At 39.4% G+C, this 14,077-nt stretch overlaps 1 protein-coding gene across 6 annotated transcripts in view; it reads left to right on the forward strand.

Annotated features, from left to right (window-relative positions):
* ITPRID2 (ITPR interacting domain containing 2) overlaps positions 1-8,174 on the forward strand; it is a 64,960-nt gene extending 56,786 nt beyond the window's left edge. For 3 of the 6 annotated variants that reach the window (XM_034785417.1, XM_034785413.1, XM_034785412.1), the window contains 2 exons: positions 6,249-6,373; positions 6,934-8,174. In XM_034785417.1, coding sequence (XP_034641308.1) covers positions 6,249-6,359 — 111 coding nt within the window. In that variant the 3' untranslated portion in view covers positions 6,360-6,373; positions 6,934-8,174. The remainder of the gene's footprint in view (positions 1-6,248; positions 6,374-6,933) is intronic. The other 3 variants (XM_034785415.1, XM_034785414.1, XM_034785416.1) reach the window with 3 other exon arrangements.
* The last annotated feature ends 5,903 nt before the right edge of the window (positions 8,175-14,077 follow it).

The following is a 14,077-nucleotide window of genomic DNA, read 5'->3' on the forward strand; positions in this document are numbered from 1 at the left end:
CTTTTACCCTCCCTGCTCCCTCCCAAAGTCTAGTAGCATAGCTAGGATTGCAATGTGACCCCACTGCTCTCTGTTTCTCCACCTGTAAAATGGGAATATTATTTACTTGCCTGCTTCATAATGGTGGTGTGAAGGATATTTAATATTTGCACAGTGCTTTAAAGATGTAAAGCGATCTAACAGTGCTAAGTTCTGAGCTCCCTCAGTTCTCCGCAAAAGTACTGAAACTTTGTGCTCTGGTAGAAAAACTAAACAATGAAAATAAAAAATCCTTGAAGTTTTCAAACACCCAGATTTTTTCTGTGCCATTAAATTTAGATGGGTAGGAATGCTTACACTGTAAAATGGAGCACAGAATGGTAAATAATATGATACAAGTTCTTGAGAGCATGACTTCTAGTTTGAGAAGAGACTGAAGGAATTTAATCTGTTTAGATCTGGGTAACTGCCTAACTAGACAAAGAAAAGAGAGAGAAAACTGCAGTACAATGACTGGACACCATTGTTAAAACTGATTGAAGTACTAATGTTACAGCAGGATACATCTAGCTTGGCTATTATGGAAAACACTTGGCAGTGTGGTCAAACAAACGGGTCCAGCTTTCAATACCCACGCTCACCTTACACCATGGTACCTTACACCATGAGTAGCCCACTGAAGTAACTGGGACTATTTGTAAAGTGTGACCCTATGCAATGTGCGTAAGGGTTTCCCAATGTGGCTGTTAGTGAGGTACACCTGGAGTGATTGCATCATTGTTTCTGTGATCAGCACTAAGTAGACATTCGCTATCTGCCATTGCACTGGAGGGGGAGGAGGGGTTTGAGATTCCACCATTTACCCCTCCACATAGAATAGAAAGTAACTGAAGTGACTGTGTGGTAAATGGTTTTGTTTGTTTGTTTTAATGGCGTCCAGTAGAGTAGCTCAAGGAAAGGTGAGAGAAGTTCCGGAAATTGCCTACTTGATTCAGGTGACGTGACCAGGTAGACCAAGACATCCCAAATTCTCCTATTCTCTGATCTATTTCCTTTTAATCCCTTTTGAAGAGCCTCTTGCTACTTGTGCTATTTGCTGAGGCCATTTCATGACATGTTCAAGAGATCTCTCTCTTGCAGCCCATTTTACCATTCTACATTGGTCTTCCAAAGAAGCCCTAATGTTGCATTTGTGACATCTCTATGGTTCTTTTGGCAACAGACTGTAATGTCATATGTGGGATTATGGAGTCAAAGTATGCTGTTATTTCAGGAAATGTTCTTTTCAAATTTACTTCAGTGTGAAAGTTTCTCTTTAAACCTTTTAGGTGATAGCAAATTAAAAAAGATGTACACTCTGAAGAGAGATTCATGACATTTGTCTGAGTTTTCTGAGGCTTCTGTACAATCAGTGCAATAGCCTTTTAGCCCCAAAGACTGGGATTCAAATATGTTGACTTAGTTGACCTGGACTCACTCCACAGGTGATGTTTGAACACATAACTAAGTTGCCACACAGTTTAACTGTTCTAGCAGCCTACTCAGGAGAGATTCAGGCCCAAAATAGGAACTGTTTTGAAGGTCAGGATTTAAGTGAATTGGCATAGGGGTGTCTCGAAGTTTTTTGCAGCGTCTGCAAATGCTACTGAATACTATTCCTGAGAATCTTTCCATTTCATAAGCATTAAAATTACCACAAACTGAAGTGTGTCATCCTTGTGTAACTCCATTGTTAGCACTGGAATTATTTTTTTTTGTTGGAGAAGGAAAGGAAATCTATTAGTATGCATTCTTGATATATGCCTTCACAAATCCTAAACCCCATTGCTTATTAAATAATGCCTCCCCTTCTGTATAGCCACATGATCTCATGCTGGGGAAGGAGAAAGTATGTAGTGCTTAAGAATATGCTTGGGTGGACTGTGGTGTATGGGAGCTTTGACCAATAACTATTTACTGGTTTAAAACAAAAAACAAAACCTTAACTGCTAGCTCTCAGAGTAAATGAACTCACTCCCACAGAAGGGAATTCAGCAATGTTAAATGTCAAAGTACTGGACACTGCTCGTTTTGTTTGATGAAAGTACAGTCTTGCCTCCATTGAAATATCACATACAATGCTTGCTTCTTGACTCTTAGATCACAGCATTGCAAGAAGTGCAACTGGGTCCTTTTATTATTCTGCATGTTGTTTAACAAAATTAAAGAAGCTGGTTTTTAGGATGGTGATTATTTGACCATACCCTGGTGTGGGAGAATCTTAATGAAATTGTACTTTAATGAAGTTTATGACATCCTATAAGCACCCTTTTTGAATGAATGAAATATTAGTACATTAGCTGGCTCAAGGAATTGACTGGTTATGTGAGATGGATTCTTTCCCTTCTGTGTCTCCTGTTTAAATCCAGCTCAGTTTGGTAGTGACCAAAAACTGTTGCAACTTTTTAGCTATTCAGTAATTTGTGAGAGACAAATATGGTTACCTCAGTACACCGCTACCTCGATATAATGCCCCCCGATATAACACGAATTCGGATATGACGCGGTAAAGCAGTGCTCTGGTGGATCAAAGCAAGTTCAATATAACGCGGTTTCACCTATAACGCGGTAAGATTTTTTTGCTCCCGAGGACAGCGTTATATCAGGGTAGAGGTGTACATAAAATCATAGAAATGCAAGGCTAGGAGGGACCTACACTTTCCTTCATCTTTCTTTTATTCCTAATGTATTTATAGAATATCTTCTTTTTGCCTTTTATGTCCTTCATAACTCATGTAACTCATTTTGTGCTATAACCTGTCTGATTCTGTCCCTACATGCTTGCGTATTATATCATATAAAATTGTCACTACTATTGGTACTAGTGAGTAGTCTCAGTAAAGGCACCAAGAGATTAACTGGCATGGAGACTAAGCCTTTCAGTCTTTAAAGGATGTTCTTCCAGGACAGGGTTACAGGGCAGTGGGGGGAAGCTTCTATTCATATTCTACATCTTCTGTAGATAAATGGAAGACTTTAATCTGCCAGGGTTGTCAGTTTGGCACTTGTCACACCAGCAAGAAATTCATTGTTAACTGGTTGTTGCTTTTTAGAGGGTGAGGGCGAATTAATACTTTATAAATGACCCACCTCCCTGGCAGGATCCTAGGACACAGGTCCTGAATTCTAGCTGACCCAAAACAGATTTCTTTATGGATGGAAAGGGGACTATGGCTCAGACCCGAGTCAGGGATTGGGGTAAGTGTGACGTGTAGACTAGGGGTCTGAAAGTTGAGAGGTTGATTGCTTGAAAACACTGGGATAGAAATGGCATCCCTGGCAGTCTGGAAGAGGGGCCTATGGAAGGGAGTAGGGGATAAATACAAAGGGAGTATTGGGATGCAATGAAGGTAATAAATATTGATGGAAGCTGAAACAGGGTTCTACAGAGCCTTGAAGATGAGGACCAGGAGATTAAACTTGATGCAGAAGGCAAGAGGAAGGTGAGTGGAAGGTTAATCTTATAGCTGAGGCACTGATTAGGGACTTGGGAGATCTGGATTTAGTTCCCCACTGTGCTGCAGACTCGGGGCAAGTCTCTCCATGTCTCTGTTCCCCATCTGTAAAATGGTGACAATACTGCCCTTTCTCACAGGGTAAATATGCTAATGACTGTGAGGCACTCAGACATCAGGAAGTCGGGGAAAGTCATAAGGTGAAAGGTCAGTAATTGGGAGGGAATTTAGTTAAAGAGGGATGGAGATCCACCTCAGGATCAGAGACTGGAACTAAGGTAGAGGAGCTGAGAGTAGCAGTCGCTCTTTGTTAGGTGTCCATGTCTTATCAGTAAACGTCAAATGTTTCTAACAGGTGCTTCTGGTTTGTTTTTATTTTTATTCCTTTAAGGACATAATCAGGAGTAATTTAGGGAATCGCTCACATTCAGGGAAGTGTGGTGATGTGCAATCCTCAAGCACTATATTGATGAGCTTTAAGCTGGGGATCTCAGTGATTTACAAATGTTAGCAAATGTAGCCCCTGGGAGGTGGATACGTTTTATTATCCCAGTGGGGGGAGACAGGACTAGCGTGATATGCCAAGGTCACACTGGAAGCCTGTGGCAGAGTTAGGATTAGAACAGGAAAAGCCTGACTCCCAGTCCTATTCCTTACCACAAGACCATCTTTCCTCCTAGCCCGTTAGCTGTGCTAATTTGGGCAGGCTTTATCAGTTTATTTTAGAAATCAGCCTTTATTTTTATTTACCCTATTAGAGAGAGGGCACAGAATGTATATTTTGGAATGCACTCTGGGACCTATATTACTATAGAAGAAAAATGGCTAGAAATGCAGTGTGTCCTATTCTGACAGCTGTAACTGCTATGTGGTCAACGGAACCTCAGTGTTAGTAGCACACTGGCCCTAGACAGCCATTTACCTACTGTGCCTTCCCCACCAAGTTTAACATGGTGTGCATCTGATTACCTGAAGGAAGAGACACTCTAAAACCAGACGGGTGCCTATCAGATTAACAGCTGTCCCAAATTCTGGTGTGTGTTTGCGTGCACATATCTCTGTGAGGTTTGTGGTTATTAGTGACACTGCCCTGTGAAGGTTTTGCTAATCGATGAGTAGAGTTTTTCTGTCTTACCAGTTAACAATGCACAAAGTCGGCAAACTGTCCCGATGAAAAACTATTCCTGAATAATATTTTTAGGGCCTGCATTTCTGCTTGGCATGGATCGCTAATCAAGTTATGCGCTTTTGCCACTAACGGTTCAAGGCTTGAATTATTAGCCAAGAAGAACAAAAGATAAGTACTCTTGGGATAGCCTTGCTGACTTGGTCACTTAATCTCCCTAGCATGCAAGGAAGAAGGACACTGTATTCCTTAAGAGAGAGAAGAAGAATTTTGAGACGGTAATAGTGAGCTTTACCTTGAAAGGGTTAGACAAACATCACAACACCCCTAGCAGGTCGGCTTAAGCAAATGTTGCCCCCACTTAAGGATGGGGGATCATGGAGAGATTCTGAAGCTAGCCCACGACACATAAGAAATTATTGGCAAAGTCAGGATTAGGGATTTTCCAGGCTTCTAATTCATATTCATTAAAACAAAACCACACAAACTCTACCACATTTGAAAAGAATATTTATCAACCTACAATATGAACAGTTTTTTTTAAGTCTAGGATTTACTAATCATGCCAGGAAGTGGTGTGGTTTTGTGTTTTAAAAAAAAATAAGAAATAACTCCTCTTTATTCTGACTGAGATGGAATATATTGGTAATGTTACTGACAGGTGATATCCTTTGATTTCTAATAGCCTTCATTCCTCTACCAGGATTTGATGGTCCTTTCCTATTTTATACTCATGCCACACATCAAATCTGTTAAGTGCAACAAAGGCGAAGAGCATCTAAATCTGCCTTGGCTCGTGAAGTTCTCCCAGACTTGCTAGTAGCTCATCATTTCTTTTTCTTCATGTCAGATCAGTGCAATACACTGCTGTAGTGTCACCTTGTCTTCTGCTTTTTCTTTACTGAAGCCTGTAGCGATCTGTTCATTCTCTGCTCCTCCCCATCTCCAACTAGGATCTTACTTGAATTAAATCACCTTTAAATTTTTATATGTAAGCCTAATTAACAGATTTTAATAGAAATTATGTGAAATTGCCTTTGCCAGCATAAGTAGTATTCCAATGGCAAACTGGTAACGTGAGTGGGCAGGTGTTTTTCTGCTAAAAAAATAAACCCTCATGAATATTGTAAATTTGTTTCCTTGATTTGTATTAAATCGTGGTCCTATCCAAAATCCCACCCACCATTTAGATGAACTGCTTAATGAATTGGAGTGGGGATCGGGGATAGAGATGTCTTTAGGTCCTGCGGACCTTCTCCAGAGATCTATTCACACTGTAAAGGTTGCTCCATTTAGGGTGTTTTCAGTGCATATTTGCTAAAATTCTGTTCTCACAATCATAGGTGGTCAGCATTTTATCAGTTTTTAACCTAAAACTGGTAACCCTAGATATAAACAAATATAAATATAAACAATCTGGAAAGCTACTTAGTTTACAACGCCATGATTTTTCAGAGTCTTTAAATTCAGATAGTCTTAATTTGCAATAGAGACTCTTTTCCATCTGTATTTTTTAAAACATTCATTGTGACTATGACTCCTAGGACATGCAGCTAATATCTAATATGTACTATACTGTGCAATTTTACCCTCTGCAGAGTTGTGTATAACTTAATGACCTTATAACTCCATTTAATCTTTTTTTTTAGATCAAAGAATCTATTGTTGGTGAAATCAGACGGGAAATAGTAAGTGGATTGTTAGCAGCTGTATCATCCCCAAGTAGTTCTGCTAATGCAAAGCAAGATATGCAGCCATGAAACAGGTACTACAGGTAATTATTATGAATTTTGTGGATTGATTAATTTAACTTACTGAAATGGAACAACTGGCTGCAGAAGAATTTGTCATTGTATAGAATATTTGTATTTGAAAGAGTTAGATTCACTTTTAAGGATTCTTGCATAGTTAAAATATAAAAGCCTTTTATACAGCTACAAGAAAGTCAAGTCTTACATGCTCTTCTCCCCTGAAACCTAAACTACATCAGCTCTGTTGAAGTTTAATTAAAATTAATGAAAGATGTATGCCTAAATCTGTTAGATGGCTTTGAAAACTCCAGCCATCTGACAGTGATGGTCCTTAAACCTGCCAATTTTACTTAATATGTAACATCCTTACTTCAGGATCTACAGTGCTCCCCTATGCAGCTGTGTTTTCACTGTAGAGCATTTCTTGGCTACTGCAAATATCAAGGCTATCTAAATAAAAATACATGTTTAATTATCTAAGCAACTGGCAAGTTTTAAAGGGACAACCCTGTGTCACGCTCCTTCATGAATCTAGTCTTGCTCTTAAATGGTAGATGTTTCATTGCCTTTTCTTTCTCCAAAGGGTAGGCATGTGGACCAGCAAAGCTGTGGAATTCTGCTCTTGGATGACGTACACTGGTGACGGCATAAAATTATGTACTTGGGCTTCACTACAGCTGCTGAGATAGGCTACTGTTATACAATGCTTAGTTCTATGATGCATTCCTTATTATTTCTTCTTGAGTCCATATATAATGATTTAGACACTCTGCTCAGTTTACTACTTTCCATAAACCATCCAGAAAAGTATGGCCCTTTGAAAGACCTAATATTTATTTGTATGTCCCTATTGTTAATTTGTGTGTAGTTTATTTCTTTGTGGAGAGGTGTGTCATGAAACTTGATCTAACCAATTTATAAATAACATACATATTCAGCCTAGCTTTTTTTTTAATAAAAAACACTGACCTCTATGAGGTATTTACTGTGCAATAACTGATTCACTTTGAGAGCTTGAAACAACCAATAATTGTTTCCACTGCTGTTACTTAGTGCCACTTCAAAAGAAAAAAAAATTCTGTTGTAAAAATTTCTAGGAATTCTTGGGGAGGTTACTATTAGCAGAGTGGTAGAATGATATGAGGTTACCTAAAACTACTTAAAGTTCTTACACTGAAAGCTTTATCTTTGTGCAGAAGATAACTTTAATTTTATTTTGCTTCCTTACTAGTCCTCCCACTCCTTGGAAATGTGCCTTATGTTAAACATTGTCTAGGTGTATGTGTTGACTACTTCTCGGTTATATCAAGAGAAGTTCTTTTCTGTCTTTTATTAAACAAAATACAATAAAAAGATTGCTCTTGGAAAAGTAATGGGGATGTGTAACTTGGAGTGGGTGGGTGACCTTGGTTGTATTATGGGGAGATTAAAGTCAATTAACCCCCCCCCACCACCACCCCTCATTGGTTGTATTGTAGCTTAAGGCAATGCAAATGTATTTGTTCCAATGGATAAAATTGGAAGTAAATGGGGTTCATATATGGGGTGTGTTTGTGTGTGTGTGTGTGTGTGATCAGACAGAAATTTAGTGGGTGTGTAACACAATGTCTGAATGTTGCTGGGATTCTCCTTTGTGCCTTTGTCATTTCCAGCTATTAAAAATGTTTATATTGTGTTAAAGTCTCAATCAAAGAATACTTAAGGTATAACAATATTCTATAAAAAGGCTTATCTGAAAGATTTATAAATGTGTTTGGAAGACACAGCTAAGGGCTGATTTCTAAAAACAGGAATTAAACCAATAAAGTATTTATTTTGCCTACATACAGTCTTTGCCAGTGTTTTTTTACATTGATGCAGTCGGGTATATTTTTTCATGTCATTTTGTGCATTCTACTTTTTTGCTTAAAAAATACCAATTTTAGATCAAATGACAGTCCTCCTTAGAAAATGAGGACATGTGGACGAGAAGAGTAGCATAACAATAGATAACTTAAGTCTGGGGGCTGCAGAAGGCCTCATATGTTGAATTTACCGGACACTTAAGAAATGTGTGAGGTAAATCTAAGGGCACCAAGAACAAGATTTTAAAAGAAGTTCCTCACCCTGCAATTCCCATTTGCTCTCAATGGAAACTGCTGGGGGCTAAGCTTTTTTGAAATTTGGCCCTACTTATGGATGCAGAGCATTCTTGAAAAGCCCCCCTAGATGTTACATGTTGAAATATAAATGGGTTTGCATAAATGCTGCCGAAGGGAGTTAGCGTAAGGATATAACTTGCAGTAAGGGGGCTCTGCTTTAATTCATAACCTGCATGCCCAAATACTCTATTTACATTTCAAAACTCCATCCCAAAGAACATCCAGCCAGAGCTTTGTGCACCCTTGATGTCAGTTTAAAAACACAAGAAAGTAAATTTACCCATGCAATCGGAATAGAAGTGGACCACCTTCTTCCCCTTCCCTGCCTCACTCCAACTACATCTGACTATTCAGTAGACCCAATATAAATTAAAATTCCCACATCACACTCTTCCCCCCAAACCAAATTCCCACCCCCAGCTGCACCAATCTCTTTCCAATGCTGCTTAAATGGCAGCATGCCTGGAATGTCAACAAGTTTGAGCTATTTCAGACCAGGGTGGAGGAGAGTGCTCCAAAGGAAAGGGGCTCTCAGAACATTCTGCCAGCAGCCCCCTTGCTTGGTAGGACAGTGTGATCTCTGCTGTGGGAGCAGGTCAAGGAGAGAGTCCTGGTCCTTCAGCTAGGAAGAACCCAGACTACTTAGGGTTTGAGGTCAGAACCTATACGAACGTGGGATCTCACGCGTATAGAATGTGCTGTTTAATATTTGCTGGAAGAATGTACCAATTTTTCATTCTGTTGACAGAAGCCAGATTAGTGAGGTTCTGGTGCAATTTAAAATAGATATACTATACTAAACTACACAAAAACTAACAGACAAGTAAACTGCTCAGCTGCCTGTAATCCTGATGGTACTGCCTTGAGTGCAGGGGACTGGACTAGAAGACCTCTTGAGGTCCCTTCCAGTCCTATGTTCCAAAAAAAACCTAGATCAATTCATGGAGGATAGGTCCATCAATGGCTATTAGCCAGGATGGGCAAGGATGGTGTCCCTGGCCTCTGTTTGCCAGAAGCTGGGAATGGACAACAGGGGATGGAACATTTGATGATTACCTGTTCTGTTCATTCCCTTTGTGGCACCTGGCATTGGCCACTGTCGGAAGACAGGATACTGGGCTAGATGGACCTTTGGTCTGACCCAGTATGGCCGTTCTTATGATTCTATGAACTTCACCCTCTTTTAGGGCTATTGATCATTTAATATTTTCCAGTTCAATGGCGTTTTTTAATATTCATAAAACTCACCACTGCTGTCACGCAAATTAATCCTAACTTGTGTATCAATTTTTTCTGACAACTTCTGCATATGTCTTAAAAACAGCTGTCATTTATTACAGGAAACATCCTTTGCTTTGGTGCATTACCCATTGGTAATGCCACTTCAAATGTAATGAAAAACCCTAACTTTATGAGGGAAGATGCATGTTATTTTGTCTAAATGATTGAAATAGCTCCCATTCATCACAAATCGATGTTGTCTTTTCCTGCCAGTCTCACAATCTGATATGAATCATGTGCTGAGTGACACAATTGTATTAATGGTTAGTGAATTTTCACCAGTTAAATTCACTGTGAATAAATTGGTAATAACTACCAGAGATCATTTCCAAAGCTTCCCTGTGATAGTGGAGTGATGACTGCTAGTCAGCAGAGAAATAAAACCAAGGGCTGATTTTTGCAAAACCACCTTAGGGATTTGGATGGGAACTGGGCAGCTGAATTTGTAAGGTGACTGCAAATCTTGGCCAAGAACTTTAGAGCACAGCAACTGCTACAGACTGGCGAGTGCTAGTGAAAAGACTATCTTAAGGCATAGCCATGATAGGTTAGGGCCCCAGCTTCTGGAGTCACCGAGTTACATCAGAATCTTGTCTTCCATTTTAATAAAGTATGTTTCTAGCCCTCTTGGTTGCAAAAGCTTTAAGACGTGACCAGAGATCAATTGATGCAATGATGTATGTCTGAGTATTCAAACAGCCAGAAACAATCGCTCAAAAAGATGTGAACTGTCCTGGGTCTGTCTTCTCTGGGATGTTTACACCAAGACCCAGTGCTTGGGGAGTACTGCCAACACCAACCCAGCAGAGGACTCTGTGTGCGGCCAGAGGAGGAAGAGGAAGCTGGACTTAGCCGCCCCCACCCCACAAGTAGATATATCTGAGGTAAACACTGCGGAGGGCTCTCTACTGACATTTCTGGTGCCTCTCTGTGCGGGAGAGGAGGTGCCCCTGATGCTGCTAAGTGGGGGAAGAGGAGCCTGCTGCTGTTTCTGCCATTGCTTATAGTGGGAAGACTGTGCCATTCTGTTGCACCCCACTATGCCCAAAGAGAAGTGGTGGCAGGCTCCTCAGCAGCTTAGTGGTCAGTTCTTTTGTGGGTTGGCTCTTAATACTGTAGAGTTGGACACAATGAGAGGCAGGGCCAAAAGAGGTGCCCCATGTCATGATGTGTCTAGAAGCCTGGGTTGCTTTAAGCCAATCCTGGTTGGTGTCTCTTCTGACCAGAGAAATTAACTTAGATCCTCAGTGTCCTAGTTCAGCCATTGACAAGTGCAAATCAATTTAGCCTTCTGGGGCATGGTCTGTCTCTTCCAATGGCTTTTGTGAACTGCCAATCAAATGGCTACTGCTCAAAAATCTACAGCTGGTCAAAACATTTTTGATTAAATGAAATTAATCTAAATGTGTGATTTCATTGAAACATAATGAAATTTCCATTGGGATGGTGTTTGAGATTCAGGGCTCTCTGGTCACTGCTGACCAATTCCAATAAAAAAAAACTAGGTTTTTCAGGCTAAAATCATCCATTTCAACGCAATTCTGTTTGGAGAAAACTTTTGAAAGCTTTTGTTTCATTCCAATGTGGAATAAGAACAAATTTTGAAACTGCAAAAGTTGGCACAAAATGGCACTGTCCTCATCCAGCCGTCTAGAGTACAATATAACATGTATAGCTTTGTCTATTGTTTTCAGCACTCTAAGCAAGCATAACAACAAACAAAATGATAGCATAATATTAGACCCCCAGTGAAAGCTGACAACCAGGTTTTACTCCAGATTGACATTGGTATAATGGAATTCAAAATATGGCTCTTAGAATGTAGCTCAATCCAGTTAACAGTGTAAAATAAGCCCCAGCCACAGTAGTGTAATGGTAAGCACTATGGCATCATTTTAAAAAGAGGAGGAGCAAGGAGTTGGCAGTCTGAAAGTAACTTGTATACAGCACAGCTTTGAGGTAGGTTTTTCCTGGGGGTAAAGCACCATGCAGTAGATTTACTTATTTTACAGATATTTTTCTCCTTCCCCATCAGCATAAAGGGGGAGGACCAGCCCAATGAATTTATCTATACACAGTACAGTGGTTAGTAATTGAATTACTGTAGTAAAAGGACAGCACATTGAAAGCTAAGCATTGTCTGGGCATGGGAGTAGCTGCTTTGCTGAGTATGAAGCGTTGAGCCGTGGATGCCAGTCTATCATTTCTAAAACAATGAAGGTTAAGTAATTATTTGCTGCTTCCCTAAAAATGAGTTTATTTTTCAAAATGTTGCTGCTATCCCTAAGTGTCTTGCTATGACTCATTTGCGTATTCTGCAGTTATTCTGTTTTATTTTTCTATAAAAATACACATAGTCATTTCCATGCTTTTATCTGGACATAGTAGAGGAACGGAAAATGGTTTGGGAGGGAAATATCTTGTGCTGGAGATTAGACAATGACTAGGCTAATTCTAGTTTAAGAAAAACCTATTTTAAATATGTGTAATTAACAAAAGGCTTGCCTTTTTCTTTGCAGTGGACAAATGCTTACCTACACAAGCATACCTTCGTATGCTGACACTATGATCATGACAAAATACAAACAATGTAGCTGATTTATTCTTCTTATAGAGTGCAGCAAGTGTTTGTAAAACTGCACCCATTCACAAACAAAGACTGGTACCATGAAAAGCAGAGCAAGGAGATGTGATTTTCATAGCAATGTTTAAAACTCTTGGGTTTTGAATTTTGTAAAGCTCTAGAATTTGAATTGGGGAGAAGAGCTGGGTTGATTGTAGTACATGCTTTTCATTACAGTTAATGGGAATATAGGCTATTAAAAACTGGCAAGTAATGTTGCTAAGAGTTTGGGATTTCTGCCTCCATTCTTCAAATTTCTTCCAAACTGTACAGGCCCACAGCTTGAGGCTTGATCCTGCACGTTGTAGGTGAGGAGCATGAATACATTTTAAAAAAACAATACAGCAGCCTGGAAGTGCTGTCTTGTCAGAGTCAAATGGAACTGAGAGCTCAAAAGTTCCAATGGTTTTTAAATGGCTTCAGAATTTGGTACCCTATTGTTTGTAGACTGTATATCCCAGTTTAAACTCTGAAATTGTGGTACTTTCTCCCTTGTAATGTTTATTTGCCTGTTGTATTTTAACCTTAATATCCTAAAAAAAAAAAATTTGAAAATAACAACGGGAGCTCAGTTTTGTATCTTCATTGTTTAACATAAAGAGACAATGTAAAATTGTGTATTAATGATTTAGTATGGACTGGAGGTAATATGACTTCATTTTAAGTCTGCATTGACTGTCAACGTGGGTTTTGTTTAGTGGAAAATACATTAGGTTTACTATTTTCTCACTAATGGACCAAAATCTATCATGATTTCCTGCTGAAATAAATATACAAAACTAAATTACCAATATGTTAATCTCTGCAATGTTGAAATATAGTCCATAGTAGACATGAGTCTTTTGGCTGCCTAATGAGTCTGCGTCTCGTTTATCTAGCTCATTTCCTATAACCTGGCTTTGCTGATTCTACAGACAACAGCAGAAAGCATCTATCAGTAAATGTTTGTATATTACCTGACAGCCTGGTGGCTGTTAATCCCAGTAAAATGACTTTAATTTAAAAACATAATTTGATAATTAAGAATTGATACTAACATAACTGTAAAGCTGATTATTATTTGTACTCTCCTAGGTATTATTCATCCTCACCCAAAGACATTTAATAAGTAGAAATAGTAGTTTATGAAATGAAATTTCTATTAGGCTAACACATGAATCCATGTACTCATGTGGCGCACACAGGTATGTGTGAACACTGTAGTATAATGGAGAAATACTGGAGAAGGAAAGACGTGTTTCAGGAGAGACCCAACCAAACTGCTACTGGACAAACAAAAGCCTCTTGGCACGTAACACTGGCCTCTGTGTATGCTCAATACAGATTTCTGTCCTACAACTTTGCCGGCCTGCTGCAGCATTTATTGCTGCCAAAACAGATGCCATCTGCTCTACATTCTCACTTCTTCAGAGTTTAAATCCTTTGTTTTTTCCACAGTGTTTCCAAAGTGTGATTGGGAACAAGCCTGAGTGTTTAGCTTTTATTTTTTTTAATATATTTGTGTCTGTTTAGTGATTATGAAAATGCCAGATTGAGAGCTCTGGAGTATGAAATCTGTTTATTCACCAGCCAGGTACAACATAGGTAGCAGTACGGCAGGCTTTCCTGCACCATGCTGCCAACATGTCCCCACGCCTAGAGGGATCATCTGTAGGGGTGAGTATGTAATTTATTCTCCATGT

This window comes from Trachemys scripta, chromosome 11, assembly GCF_013100865.1.
Source record: "Trachemys scripta elegans isolate TJP31775 chromosome 11, CAS_Tse_1.0, whole genome shotgun sequence".
In the NCBI taxonomy this organism is placed as follows: domain Eukaryota; kingdom Metazoa; phylum Chordata; order Testudines; family Emydidae; genus Trachemys; species Trachemys scripta.